At 30.1% G+C, this 12,986-nt stretch overlaps 1 protein-coding gene across 7 annotated transcripts in view; it reads right to left on the minus strand.

Moving 5' to 3' along the window:
* Positions 1 to 704: 704 nt before the first annotated feature.
* LOC139489175 (ras-related protein Rab-26-like) overlaps positions 705 to 12,986 on the minus strand; it is a 108,535-nt gene continuing 96,253 nt past the window's right edge. For 4 of the 7 annotated variants that reach the window (XM_071275347.1, XM_071275344.1, XM_071275343.1 and 1 more), the window contains exons 6-8: positions 6,767 to 6,889; positions 5,917 to 5,993; positions 4,164 to 4,936 (exon numbers count right to left, since the gene is read on the minus strand). In XM_071275347.1, coding sequence (XP_071131448.1) covers positions 4,834 to 4,936; positions 5,917 to 5,993; positions 6,767 to 6,889 — 303 coding nt within the window. In that variant the 3' untranslated portion in view covers positions 4,164 to 4,833. Of the gene's footprint in view, positions 4,937 to 5,916; positions 5,994 to 6,766; positions 6,890 to 12,986 lie in introns of all 7 variants that reach the window. The other 3 variants (XM_071275341.1, XM_071275342.1, XM_071275346.1) reach the window with 3 other exon arrangements.

Here is a 12,986-nt window from a genome sequence, read left to right on the forward strand (position 1 = left end):
AATGAATTCAATATTTTTCCTAGAACAATCTTTAAAAGAAATATGTATTTATACTAATTTCAAAACATTATCAGTTGTATATTTATGACAAAACCAAAGTCAAATATAAGTAAACTAGATAAATTATGGATTTCAATATATCCTACAAAACTTTATAAAAAAAACAAAAAAAAAAACAATATAGCCATAACCAAACCAGATTTAATTACATGTACATTCCTAATGTGAATCATGTTACAACCATTGTTGTGTCATCCTAAGAATATCCGTTTGTGCAATGTATAATTATAAACTAACACCACATCTTTTTAACCAGTATAATTTTCATATTCATAATATAAAAAAAATCCAATGTAAATAAACAGAAACTTAACAAAATATGGATTTCACAAAAAAAAAAAATCACAGATCTACTGAATGTAAGTTTAGCAAAAATGTTAACTACAATATAAGAACAATACTCATTAAATAAAAGTCATCTTTATTATTGTTATGAGATAAGAGTTAGATAAAAATAAGATAATGACATCATTTCTACTATTTGCCAAGGTAGTAAGCCATATTCATATGTAGCAGACCGCCAGATCATAAATAAGAATGCATACTTGGCTATGCTTAGCTTATTCTATTGTAATTCAAAGCAATTGAAAACTGGTAGTAGGTGGCTCACATAGTAAAAAGCATAGATCAGTAAAGAAAAAAACTTTTTTCAATTTTTTGTACAATATTCTCATGAATGTTGATAGATTTGATTTTGAGAATATTACGAGGTAATTCTCTGATCTATCTTCAAAATCAAATAGTAAAAATAGTTGATAAAAGACATAAATTCTAAAATGAAACCTTTTAGATGAGATTTAAACAAATGACTTTTGATTTGAAAACAATAAATGTGCTTAGAGACAACTTTTGTATTTGTATATAGCGTAATGTAAACTAAATGCCATGTGAACCTTTATTTTTGGAAGAAAGGAAGGGTTAATGAATGATTGATTTCATGATTTAAAAATAAAACAAGTTAAACAAATTAAATGGATATATAAAAGTTAAATGCAGGTGGGGAATAAATACAGAGGTAATAAGGAGTGATATAAAGGAATGTAATGCTCCTGGCCTTCAGGATTCACAGTAAAATATGTAAAATATTAAATGTACAGTATATAGTAATGAGTACATATTTATCAAAACACAAATTATTGCCATACAACTTAGCCGATTCTCAACACATTTCAACACATTATATCTTCATAATAAATATTGATGAAAAGAACGCAACAAAATATATTTTTAACCCAATACATAAATTAAAAATGTAACAGAAGGAATGTTCTATTTTTAAAATGTTTAAATATGTAGTATCATGAACAAAATATATATTAAATATTAGATATACATAGAAATATAAGTGGAGGGAAAGACTGTATAAATTCACACAAATGCAAATTTAAAACTAGAGAAGCATTATTTGAAAATGACATGATTATTGTTTTCTCTATCTGGACTAAACAAACATTAAGCAAAAATTGTTTAGATAGAATAAAACCCTATCACAAATACCAATTTGACAAGACTCTTCACCTCAGGTCTAATATACATATTAATCAAGGGAAGTAACTTTTAAAATCCAGATGTCAATGTCGAAATTAATGTAAAATAGTCAGAACTTTAAATTCTAACTTCTAATACAAGACTTCAATCCACATAGATTTAACAATTCCTTTCTAGGGAACTATGAGTGATTATATCAAAGTCATTTTGAAAAATATATGTTTATTTAACACAACAGTTGAATTCAGAACAATTAGGCACTTTTAATACCTACTATAAGTCTAACTTTTCCTAACTCCAACAGGAAATTATCTAATCTAAATTCATTTAAATGAGTGAAAATCTACTACTCTAAATATCATATTTAGGGTTTAAACATATGACGCAAAGCTACAAATGTATGTATTTCATGTTAATCTAAACAGTATAACTAATTAAAAAGGAAAAACTACACGAAAAGAGAAACTTGTACAAATCAATTCTCAAAATAAAGATCCTAAACCTGCTATGTTAATAAATTAGTTTATAAAACACATGTTTACATTAATCAACATTTCATGAATTCAGAAAACAAGAGGCTCTCAAGAGCCTGAGTCGCTCACCTTAATTCTTTTGGTTAAATCTCTCATCAATGATTATTTTGGCTTTTCATTTTATTTAAATGTTTTCTGGATCGTCCTATTTTCTTCAAAAGCCAAAAAAAATAATCATTTTCTCCTATGTTCTATTTTAGCCATAGGAGCTATGTTTCTTGACATACAAGGAAATAAAATATAAAATTTATACTAGATACTCTGAAACTCATTTAGCCTAAGTTTGGCTGAAATTGATACAGCAGTTTCAAAGGAGAAGATTTTTTAAAGTAAGTCAAAATGATGAACAAATTGTGAAAAAAGTCTTTAAAGGGCAATAACTCCTTAAGGGGTCAATTGACAATTTTGGTCAAATTGACTTAATTGAAGATCTTACTTTGCTGAACATTATTGCTGTTTACAGTTTATTTCTATCTATAATTACATTCAAGATAATTAACAAAAACAGCAAAATTTCCTTAAAATTATCAATTCAGGGGCAGCAACCCAACAAAAGGTTGTCTGATTCATCTGAAAATTTCAGGGCAGATAGATCTTGACCTGTTAAACAATATTACCCACGTCAGATTTGCTCTAAATGCTTTGGTTTTTGAGTTATAAGCCAAAAACTGCATTTGACCCCTATGTTCTATTTTTAGCAATGGCTACCATGTTTGTTGATAGATCACAACTTCGGATACAATTTACAAACTAGATACCCTAAGGTACATTCAGTTAAAGTTTGGAAGTATTTGGCCCAGTAGTTTCAGAGAAGAAGATTTTTGTAAAAGATAACTAAGATTTACGCAAAATGGTTAAAAATTTACTATAAAGGGCAATAACTCCTAAAGGGGTCAACTGACCATTTCCGTCATGTTGACTTATTTGTAAATCTTACTTTGCTGAACATTATTCCTGTTTACAGTTTATCTCTATCTATAATAATATTCAAGATAATAACCAAAAACAGCAAAATTTCCTTAAAATTACCAATTCAGGGGCAGGAACCCAACAACAGGTTGTCTGATTCATCTGAAAATTTCAGGGCAGATAGATCTTGACCTGATAAACAATATTACCCCATGTAAGATTTGCTCTAAATGCTTTGTTTTTTGAGTTATAAGCCAAAAACTGCATTTGACCCCTATGTTCTATTTTTAGCAATGGCGACCATGTTTGTTGATAGATCAAAACTTCGGATACAATTTATAAATTAGATACCCTAAGGAACATTCAGTAAAAGTTTGAAAGTATTTGGCCCAGTAGTTTCAGAGGAGAAGATTCTTGAAATAGTTTACGACGACAGACGACAGACGACGACGGACGCCAAGTGATGGCATAAGCTCGCTTGTCCCTTCGGGACAGGTGAGCTAAAAATGTAAGGTGCTGATTAACATTACACTGTTTGTGATCTTTGATAATAAATTAGGGATATTCCATTAAGAAGAATACAAAAGGGTAGACAGGGAAGTGGCAACCCTGTGTTCATCACTGAATGAAGTCAAATTAGTCAGAAATATACCTATTGTTTTTTGGATATATGTGTCAAAGTTTATTGTTTGTCAGATGTTAATTTGATAAACAACAATTTATTGAAAGAAAGTAGACTGTGTAGGACTAGGGGGATCTCAAAATTCCCTTCCTATCCTTCCACCTCAATTGTAATGGAATAGTCCATGTGTGACTGTTCAGAAAAGTATTTCTAATCATAAAAACAACCATAAATGCTATATCAATAATAAATGTACTGAAAGTTCTGAAATTATTGCATGCATTAATTATTGTAATTTTTTCATTTAAGTATAAAAATGCAATTTCAATTTTTGAGATATTGAAAAAATCCTGTATAATTGATATACAAAATTTCAAAAAAAATTATTGTGATTAAAACCCTGTTGCATTTTTTCGCAGTTATTTCTGAATTTACAGTAATTAAATCTGAATCAACAATTTTTAAGACAAACACATTTATTGCATTTCCCTTTATATACAATTATAAGTAGGCAAGTATATACACAATGTAAAGCACCTATTATGTTTAAATTTCTCTTTGGAGATGAACCATAACAAGTGATAATATCAAGATTAGTCATTGGACCATGAAAAAAAAATTCCAAAGATTCCCATAAATCTTTGATCAAATACAATAATCTTCTAATATTGCTAGCAAACTCAACAAATTATGGTTGAAAAAATCTAATATCAGTTCAAAATTCAAAACATAATCTATACTTTATTCTCAAAATCCGAAAAATAAAATTTATTGATTTTTTTTTAATGTTTTTCGCCACTTTAAACACACTTGTATTATGAACCTTTCATATTATACAAAAAACTATTTTTGGATGCATCCTTTTCATTATCAAATTTACATTAAAAGTTATTTTAAAACTTACAGCTTCAGAATTTATCTTGGAAGGTGTACTTTTCCCCTATAATTTAGTCTAATATTAAACATATTAACTTATTTTTATCATAAACAAATATTTAGCAACAAGATCTGTTCCAAATTCAACCGAAAAATATTCAATCTTAATATTGTATAAATGAAATGACAATAGCAGGCATTTTAAAATACCCTGCAATCAATATAAAAATAAAATTTTAAACATTCTATCTTAATGCCTCTTTGCACCAATGAATAACACAGTATCATGAGCATTAAATAGCAGTCAAGGACAACCTTATTTATTTAAATCTATAAAGCTAACAGCTAACTTCCACAACAGCCTCCTGATTTTCTTTCTTGTAAAACATATTCAGCAACATTAAATTTTGGGTCGGCAGGTTTTCTAGTCTTTTTCATTTTCAGATCTCTAAAAAAAAAAAATGAAAACAACATGTTATAGATTTAATGCATCCAAGGCTCTTTTCTGGATATATCATCAGGAATTGAATGTTTGAAAGCCAAGAATATTTAAGGATTAATATTTAGAGAGCTATATGACTAAAATGTTTCTATAAAACAATCAAATCCAACTAAGGTTAACTGGCACCTGAAGGAGTTGAAACCTAAATTCTTTATAATTTCAAAATTTAATACGGTGCCCTATAGTTGTTAATTTCTGTGTCATTTGGTCTCTTGTGGAGAGTTTTCCCATTGGCAATCATACCACATCTTCTTTTTTATAAAAAGAACAAAATATAAATATATAATATATCCTGCAAAAGGTGAACAAAGGGATAATAAAATACCATACCATACTGAAATAACTTGCTTAAACAAAATCATACGAATTTATAATATCTTCAATTTTTCCTTTGAAGAAACGTTAGATTTAATATAAAACAAAGATGTTATTTACTATCCTTACATATGAAAACTGCAGCTGATGAATATATAACATTTAAAAAACTTTTCTATTGTAAGCCAAATCTTCACCAAATCAAATTTGCTTTTTCAGACAAATTATGAAAGCAGTGTAAGATTAAATACATTTTTTATAGATGTGTATTCTGGGCTGATATTCTGCTATTGTTTTTTTTATATATAAATTTAATTGTAAATTTTCTCATTTGAACTGTTTTACAATTGTAATTTCAGGGCATTTATAGCCTACTATAATGTGGTATGGGTTTTACTCATTGTTGAAGGTCAAACACATCAGGTATTCTCTGGTGGAGAGTTGTCTCCTTGGCAATCATACTAATATGATTTATATAACGGAAAAGAAAGTGTGTCCTTTTAATCCTCAACCAAAACATGTTGTTTCTTCTCCTTTAAATTTCACATTTCATGGAACAAAGTAAACATAAATAAATACCACTTATACCACTTCTTATTTATTTTACTTACTTAGCAACAGCCATAAAAGCCAGATCTACATTCATTCCAGTCTTGGCACTAGTTTCCATAAATGCTACATTATATTCCTGCAAGAAGAAAAAATTATTGAGTTATCTCCCTTTAACCATATATGTTAACATTATGTAAAAGGAACATAACAAAATGCATTCATCTAAAGTACTAAAATATGTGGTATGTCTGAAAAATTAATGTTCACATATGAATAATACATTTTTTGGCAGAGTCTTTTCTACATATCATTTGACGAAACAATGATTGTCAATCATATATTCTAATTTGGTACATGTATTTGCAGTCTTGTGAAAATTTGAATTTTTGATTTAAACATAATTTTATCAGTGGAAATCAATTAGTCTTGATATGTAAAGTGAAGAACTGAAATATTGTTTTTACACATCAACAAATATATTTCCCCTATTTCATGCATACTCAATTCATTAATAGTATTGTTTTGTTTACTGCTGAAAATATCATCTGTCATATAAATAGGTATCCAGCTAACATGTTTAGCATGTTTGACCCCGTCACATTCTGTATGTATGTGCCTGTCCCAAGTCAGGAGCCTGTAATTCAGTGGTTGTCGTTTGTTGTTGTGTTACATATATCAGTGTTCTAGTTTGAATTGTTTTACATTTGTATATTTCAGGGCCTTTTATAGCTGACGATGCGGTATTGGCTTTGCTCATTGTTAAAAGTTGTACATATATATGGTGACCTGAAGTTGTTAATTTCTGTGTCATTTGGTCTTTTGGGAAGAGTTGTCTTATTGGCATTCATACCACATCTTTTTTTTTTCTAAAAAAATGCAATCTTATAAAATATTTTCTATAAATTCTACCTTTGCTAATTTTTCTCCATCTTCCGTTCGAATCATACGTTCACCTGCCATGTCAGCTTTATTTCCTAGTAACATTATAACTACATCTTCCTGAGCATATTCATTTATCTCCCCTAGCCATGCCTGAAAAAAATGGAAAACTCAATAATTAGTAAATGTACAAGTTATTTTTAATTTTCTTTCACTTAAATTATAAAATAATTAATGGAATCCTCTGTTTTGTTTTTAATGTTTTCTCACGAAAATTTCCAAACTTTATTTGTAGCAATTAGCTAAAGATATTGAGTAGTATACATAATTCTTTATAAAGTACAGCTAGCAATCTAAAAATAAAAATAAACAAGTAAAATCTAACCAAATGTATTACCAATTCATGGAGTACACATTTTTTCTCATCTGATTTGTGATCAATCTATCTAGGTCATACTCTTGGGAAATTGCTATCAAGATAAGATTATAGAAATTTGTATTGTTCTTATTGCAAAGGAAATTAAACCTTTCCCAAATGACTGATTGGTTTTTCAAGGATAAACTAAAAATTCCCATTGAATTTTCATCACAGAAAACAACATCTACTGTACTTGTTCAAAGGGACAGTTCACTTTGCAGTCATTTGAATAGCCTGAATCTAGGGCAAAGTTTTATGTCATATGCAAAAATTGATTTTCTTAGTTCCGACTAAAATAAAATTCAACAAAATATCTTTCAAATAATTATGGAAAAAACAAGCTAGTTTAAGCATACATGACAAAAAATTGCTAACTTTTGACAAAATTGAACTACAGCATAAAACAATTTTTAAAGTTGGCTTTCTATAAAAAAAAAAAATGAACTTGTTATTATACCATGAGAACTGCATAATATATAGAATAATGCATTTGGAATTTTAATCCAGTTCATGTTTTTCATTTAAATAAATTAATCAAAACTATATCAATTCTGTTGACTCATAAATCCAACTTATTGAATTAAGAATATTTTTTCTTGTAAAAATCATTTAATCTGATTAAACAACTAATAATCACAATCGTCTGTTTGTGCAGCAGATAGAAAATAAGTTAATCTGATGTGTAAATATGCAATGAAACCATGATGGGATGTAAACATGTTTTAATGCAGATATTGTGCATTGTCTTTATCAATCTAAAACCTTGTATGGAAATTTCAATGTCTGTAGGATGAGAGATGCATAATAGTATTTAAGTCCTGCTTTCATTAGAAATCTCTCAATAAAATATCTTAATCCATTTGAATGAAACAATATGAGGCATTAACATTGATAAATAACAGAACAACACACAAACCTACGCAACTTAAAATCTATTTACAACTTTTGGAGACTATGAGAGATAAAGAGCTTAACATCTTGCACAGACACAGAATTAAGATTGTTTTTTATTGTTTTTTCTTTCTTTTTCTTTCTCTTTTCATCAACTATCATTGGATTATTTTCATTTTATTAAAATAGATATTATCGTCTCATTGGCACTCATACCACATCTTCTTACGCATTTCTATAGTACAAGTTACATAATTCAACCTTTAACAATGTCTTTTCTTTAATGGCAAGCTGTTAATTGTTAAGTTTTGAGACGATTTATCTACAAAATTCAACAATAAATTAAAGTAAAAAAAAATGACATCAAAAACATATTCCTTAAAAAAAAAAATTTTTAAATCCAGCAACAGAAAAAATTAACAAAATGACAAAACTGGCCATTCTGTTAAAAGGATGAGAGTTTAACACAAATTAGCAAACTATCCCTTAGTTAACAAGACACATAAATATTAATGGTAATTCCCTTTTCTATATTTAATTAAGCCCATAAAAGAAGTTTTTCCCAGACAATAACAGGAGACAATTCACAGTTTATAGAGTTTGATTCCACTTCAGAGTCCTCCCACAATGCACCTGTATCAGGCCTGGAAACTTATAGAGTTTTATTAAGCTTTAGAGTCCTCCCACAATGCACCTGTATCAGGCCTGGAAACTAATAGAGTTTTATTAAGCTTTAGAGTCCTCCCACAATGCACCTGTATCAGACCTAGAAACTTATAGAGTTTTATTACGCTACAGAGTCCTCCCACAATACACCTGTATCAGACCTAGAAACTTATAGAGTTTTATTACGCTACAGAGTCCTCCCACAATGCACCTGTATCAGACCTAGAAACTTATAGAGTTTTATTACGCTACAGAGTCCTCCCACAATGCACCTGTATCAGACCTAGAAACTTATGGAGTTTTATTAAGCTTCAGAGTCCTCCCACAATGCACCTGTATCAGGCCTTGAAACTTAAACAACAGTGCACTAACTATGATACATAATACCGTACGTAACATTAAGATCATATAGCCATAAAATCAAAACCAACCCATAAATGTCACTAACCCACCGATTCATGTACCGACCTTCTGATGAATCCGCAGGTCGCAGAGTGGAAACAATGTGATCATGTCACTTGAACGTTTTAATTCTAACCACTTAATTCAAGCTACTTCAAAAGTATGACAGTTTTCAATTAACTGAAACAACTTTTATTTCAATTAGGTAAATTAAGCAGGGAGTGATAATTGTAATTCTTCATGCATTCACGAGTTAATGAATTTTTCTGCAATAAATATGGCATACTGCAGTGTTTTAAATGCCATAACAAGTTGTTTACAGACATTTTAACTCCACTAATTGAGTTTATTAATGATAAATAAAATTAAACTGACAAAAATGTGGCCGTTGATCCCGAAAGCCATATTTTTCACCAGTGTAAGTGCAACCAGTTGGAATACGGTAATTAGAATATACATTCAAAATGCAAATTCTCATTAGACCATAACAATTTTTATCTCCTTTAATAGTGCAATTCTACTATTCTTTATACCAGGCAAAAATAATTTAAATAAAATTGAGAAAGGAAATGGTGAATATGTCAAAGCGACAACCACCATACATGTATTTGTGCTTAATCACTTAAATGTCTTAACATAATTTTCTAATTCTCATTTATAAAAATTTCAAAAAAAACAGAACATGAATCATTTCCTGATTCAATGGAAATTTTCTTTGGAATTAGTGGTAACATGTTCATGCATATATGCATGTAAAACTGGTTTAACCCCACCACATTTTGTACCTGTACAGAGTCAGGCTATCTTAGCAGTGTGTTCTTTTTTCTTAGTCTTAACTTTATTTGCTTTTTTCAAAGGACCTTAAGGAGTTGCATTTTAGTGGTGACCAATAACTGTCAGTCTATACAACATACAAAGTTAAGCTAACTACAGACCAAACATACACTCTAAATGTCATTAGACTAGTCCTGACCAAAGAGCAGACAAGAGTCCAAAGCCACCTTTATAATGGGTCCCCAGTGTTCATATGAATGCAGCTGGAAAAGACTATTACCTGCTCTTTTTTAAATACTGACTTTCAAAACAGGAAGCTATTTCAATAATTCACTTCATAGTGGGTCTCATTGGGGTCTAAGCTTGACGCAGGATTGCCAATTTTTGATAAGCGTGACACAGGAAAGTCAAATTATTGTGTCGTGAAAAGGGGAAATGAGAACAAGCGGGACCCAAGAAATGACAAAAAAACGAGAATTGCTTACATACATAGTGTAAGCGGGAATGGGAATCTGACAAAACAGTAAGCGGGATGCGGGATCGGAACCCCCCAATGAGACCCCCTTCATATAATATTTCAGAACTAAATTGTCTATTTAATTATTTATCTGCTCAGCTTTGTAAATGATGGAAAGCGCTGCAGGAATCAGTTTCATTTTCCTCTTTTGAGAACTGTTATTCATTTTTACATTTCAAATCTGAAACTTCATGAATATAACATGAGGTATGGATTACAAAAGCATTCTGCCATAGCTTGTTTTCCATGCTTCAATCTGTATTAATCAGGAATATTTTCTTTGATAGGAAGTAGCCCTGAACATTGGATCAAATACAGGATAAATGTTCTGGCATACCTTGTTTTCTACACTTTAATCAAATAATCTGTATTAATCGGGAATATGTTCTATGATAGGAATCTTTGCTGAAAAGGGATCAAATAAAGGATAGATGTTAACAGTGATTAAAATATGCTACATAATTATATCATCTGATAGCATAAATGAATAAAAGGATGATGATTGGTGGCTGTTTAACATCCAAGGGTAAATTAAAAGCATATTACGAAAACAACATGTTAATGTGATATTGATATGAACCTTGTTTGAACTAGACCAACATGATAGACCTTACTCCTGAGTCAAACTTTTCACATGTCATACAGGCCCGTAGCCAGGAATTTCCAAGGGAGGGGGTATTTGAACTCACAAACTCGACTATAACAGTCACAATTCGAACAAAACGTTGACTTTAACAGTGCTTATTTGTTTTTAAGGGGGGGGTATGTCATATAAAATAAGGAGATTTGGTCTAAATGTGCACAATACAACTACATGTATCTACTAGAGACCAAATAGTTGCTCACACAGTAGCAGAAAAGTGAATTTCATTGCATACTATTGCTGTAAACAATTTACTTAGCGAAAAGTTTTGCACTGAGTATCTGTGCTACATAGACTTAAAAAATATTTCATGACTTAACATTACACTTAATTGTAAGCATGTTTACACAAGGGTTGAATATATTACTAAAAATTGATTTTAATCATAGATATGTATCTAAATTGTCAGATATTGCAGTCCTTAAAATATTGAATAATTATAGGAAAAAAAATGGAGTTTAATCTCCAAGATCTGTTCTAACAAATCAATTTTTAAACGTTTTGAGTTCAAAAAAGTTATGTTCTTTAAAGGTTAATTTTTTACTGGGGTTTTAAATTTCCTAGATAATATCTAAATGAAATTACAAACCTAACACAATGTCTGCATTTACAGTAGTCTCTATCTTCCAAAGTGCAGTGACATCTAAAGAGATTTAATGTCTAGTCAAACTCGCTAGTAAATCATTATTAACTGCCTTGGGGAAAAATTTATTTGATATACTTTCTTGCAATGCCAAGTTAGACTGAAACTGTGTACTTCAAAAACTAATAAAACAGAAATTTAAATTCCAATACAGTTTAGAAATTGCTTTCTAAATCTGCAAGATTTCAAACAATATGGAATGTAATCAGATTTTATACTGTTAATTTGTCAAATGAAGTAAAAACAGACCACTTTATTAGTGGAAAACATGTCTATTTTCTAAACAATCTACTCAGATAGAGTCACTTGACCTATCCTCCATTAACTATTTCTAAATGTAATTAAATGTACTTTAATAATTGTAAATTTGTCTATTTTGCTTTTTACTTCCATTAATTGCTTTTCCGGAAATTTTAGATGAAACTATATCAAGGAATGTTTAAGTTATTAAAAACATGATAAATGAAAAGATATGGAGTCTATAATATGTACACTAGACAATTTTTTAAATGTGACGAGAAATTCAATCAGCGACTGGAGTAAGAGTGCATAAGAAGGCATGATATATAGATATAAGAAGATGTGGTATCAGTGCCAATCAGACAACACTCCACCCAAGTCACAATTTGTAAAAGTCCATAATATGTCAAAGTGTAGCAGTTTTAAACAACCCTGCCTTACACCTTTGGACCCTTGTCTCTTGTAAGATAAAAACGATGATAACAGAAATTTCTTCACTAGCATATCTAGTTATAGATCTACCCTTGATAGAAGGTTAAAGGTGTACTCACTCCTAGTTATAGATCTACCCTTGATAGAAGGTTAAAGGTGTACTCACTCCTAGTTATAGATCTACATGTACCCTTGAAAGAAGGTTAAAGGTGTACTCACTCCTAGTTATAGATCTACCCTTGATAGAAGGTTAAAGGTGTACTCACTCCTAGTTATAGATCTACCCTTGATAGAAGGTTAAAGGTGTACTCACTCCTAGTTATAGATCTACCCTTGATAGGTTAAAGGTGTACTCACTCCTAGTTATAGATCTACCCTTGATAGAAGGTTAAAGGTGTACTCACTCCTAGTTATAGATCTACCCTTGATAGAAGGTTAAAGGTGTACTCACTCCTAGTTATAGATCTACCCTTGATAGAAGGTTAAAGGTGTACTCACTCCTAGTTATAGATCTACCCTGGATAGAAGGGTTAAAGGTGTACTCACTCCTAGTTATAGATCTACCCTTGATAGAAGGTTAAAGGTGTACTCACTCCTAGTTATAGATCTACCCTGGATAGAAGG

The sequence above is a fragment of the Mytilus edulis genome, chromosome 9 (assembly GCF_963676685.1).
Source record: "Mytilus edulis chromosome 9, xbMytEdul2.2, whole genome shotgun sequence".
Taxonomy (NCBI): Eukaryota; Metazoa; Mollusca; class Bivalvia; order Mytilida; family Mytilidae; genus Mytilus; species Mytilus edulis.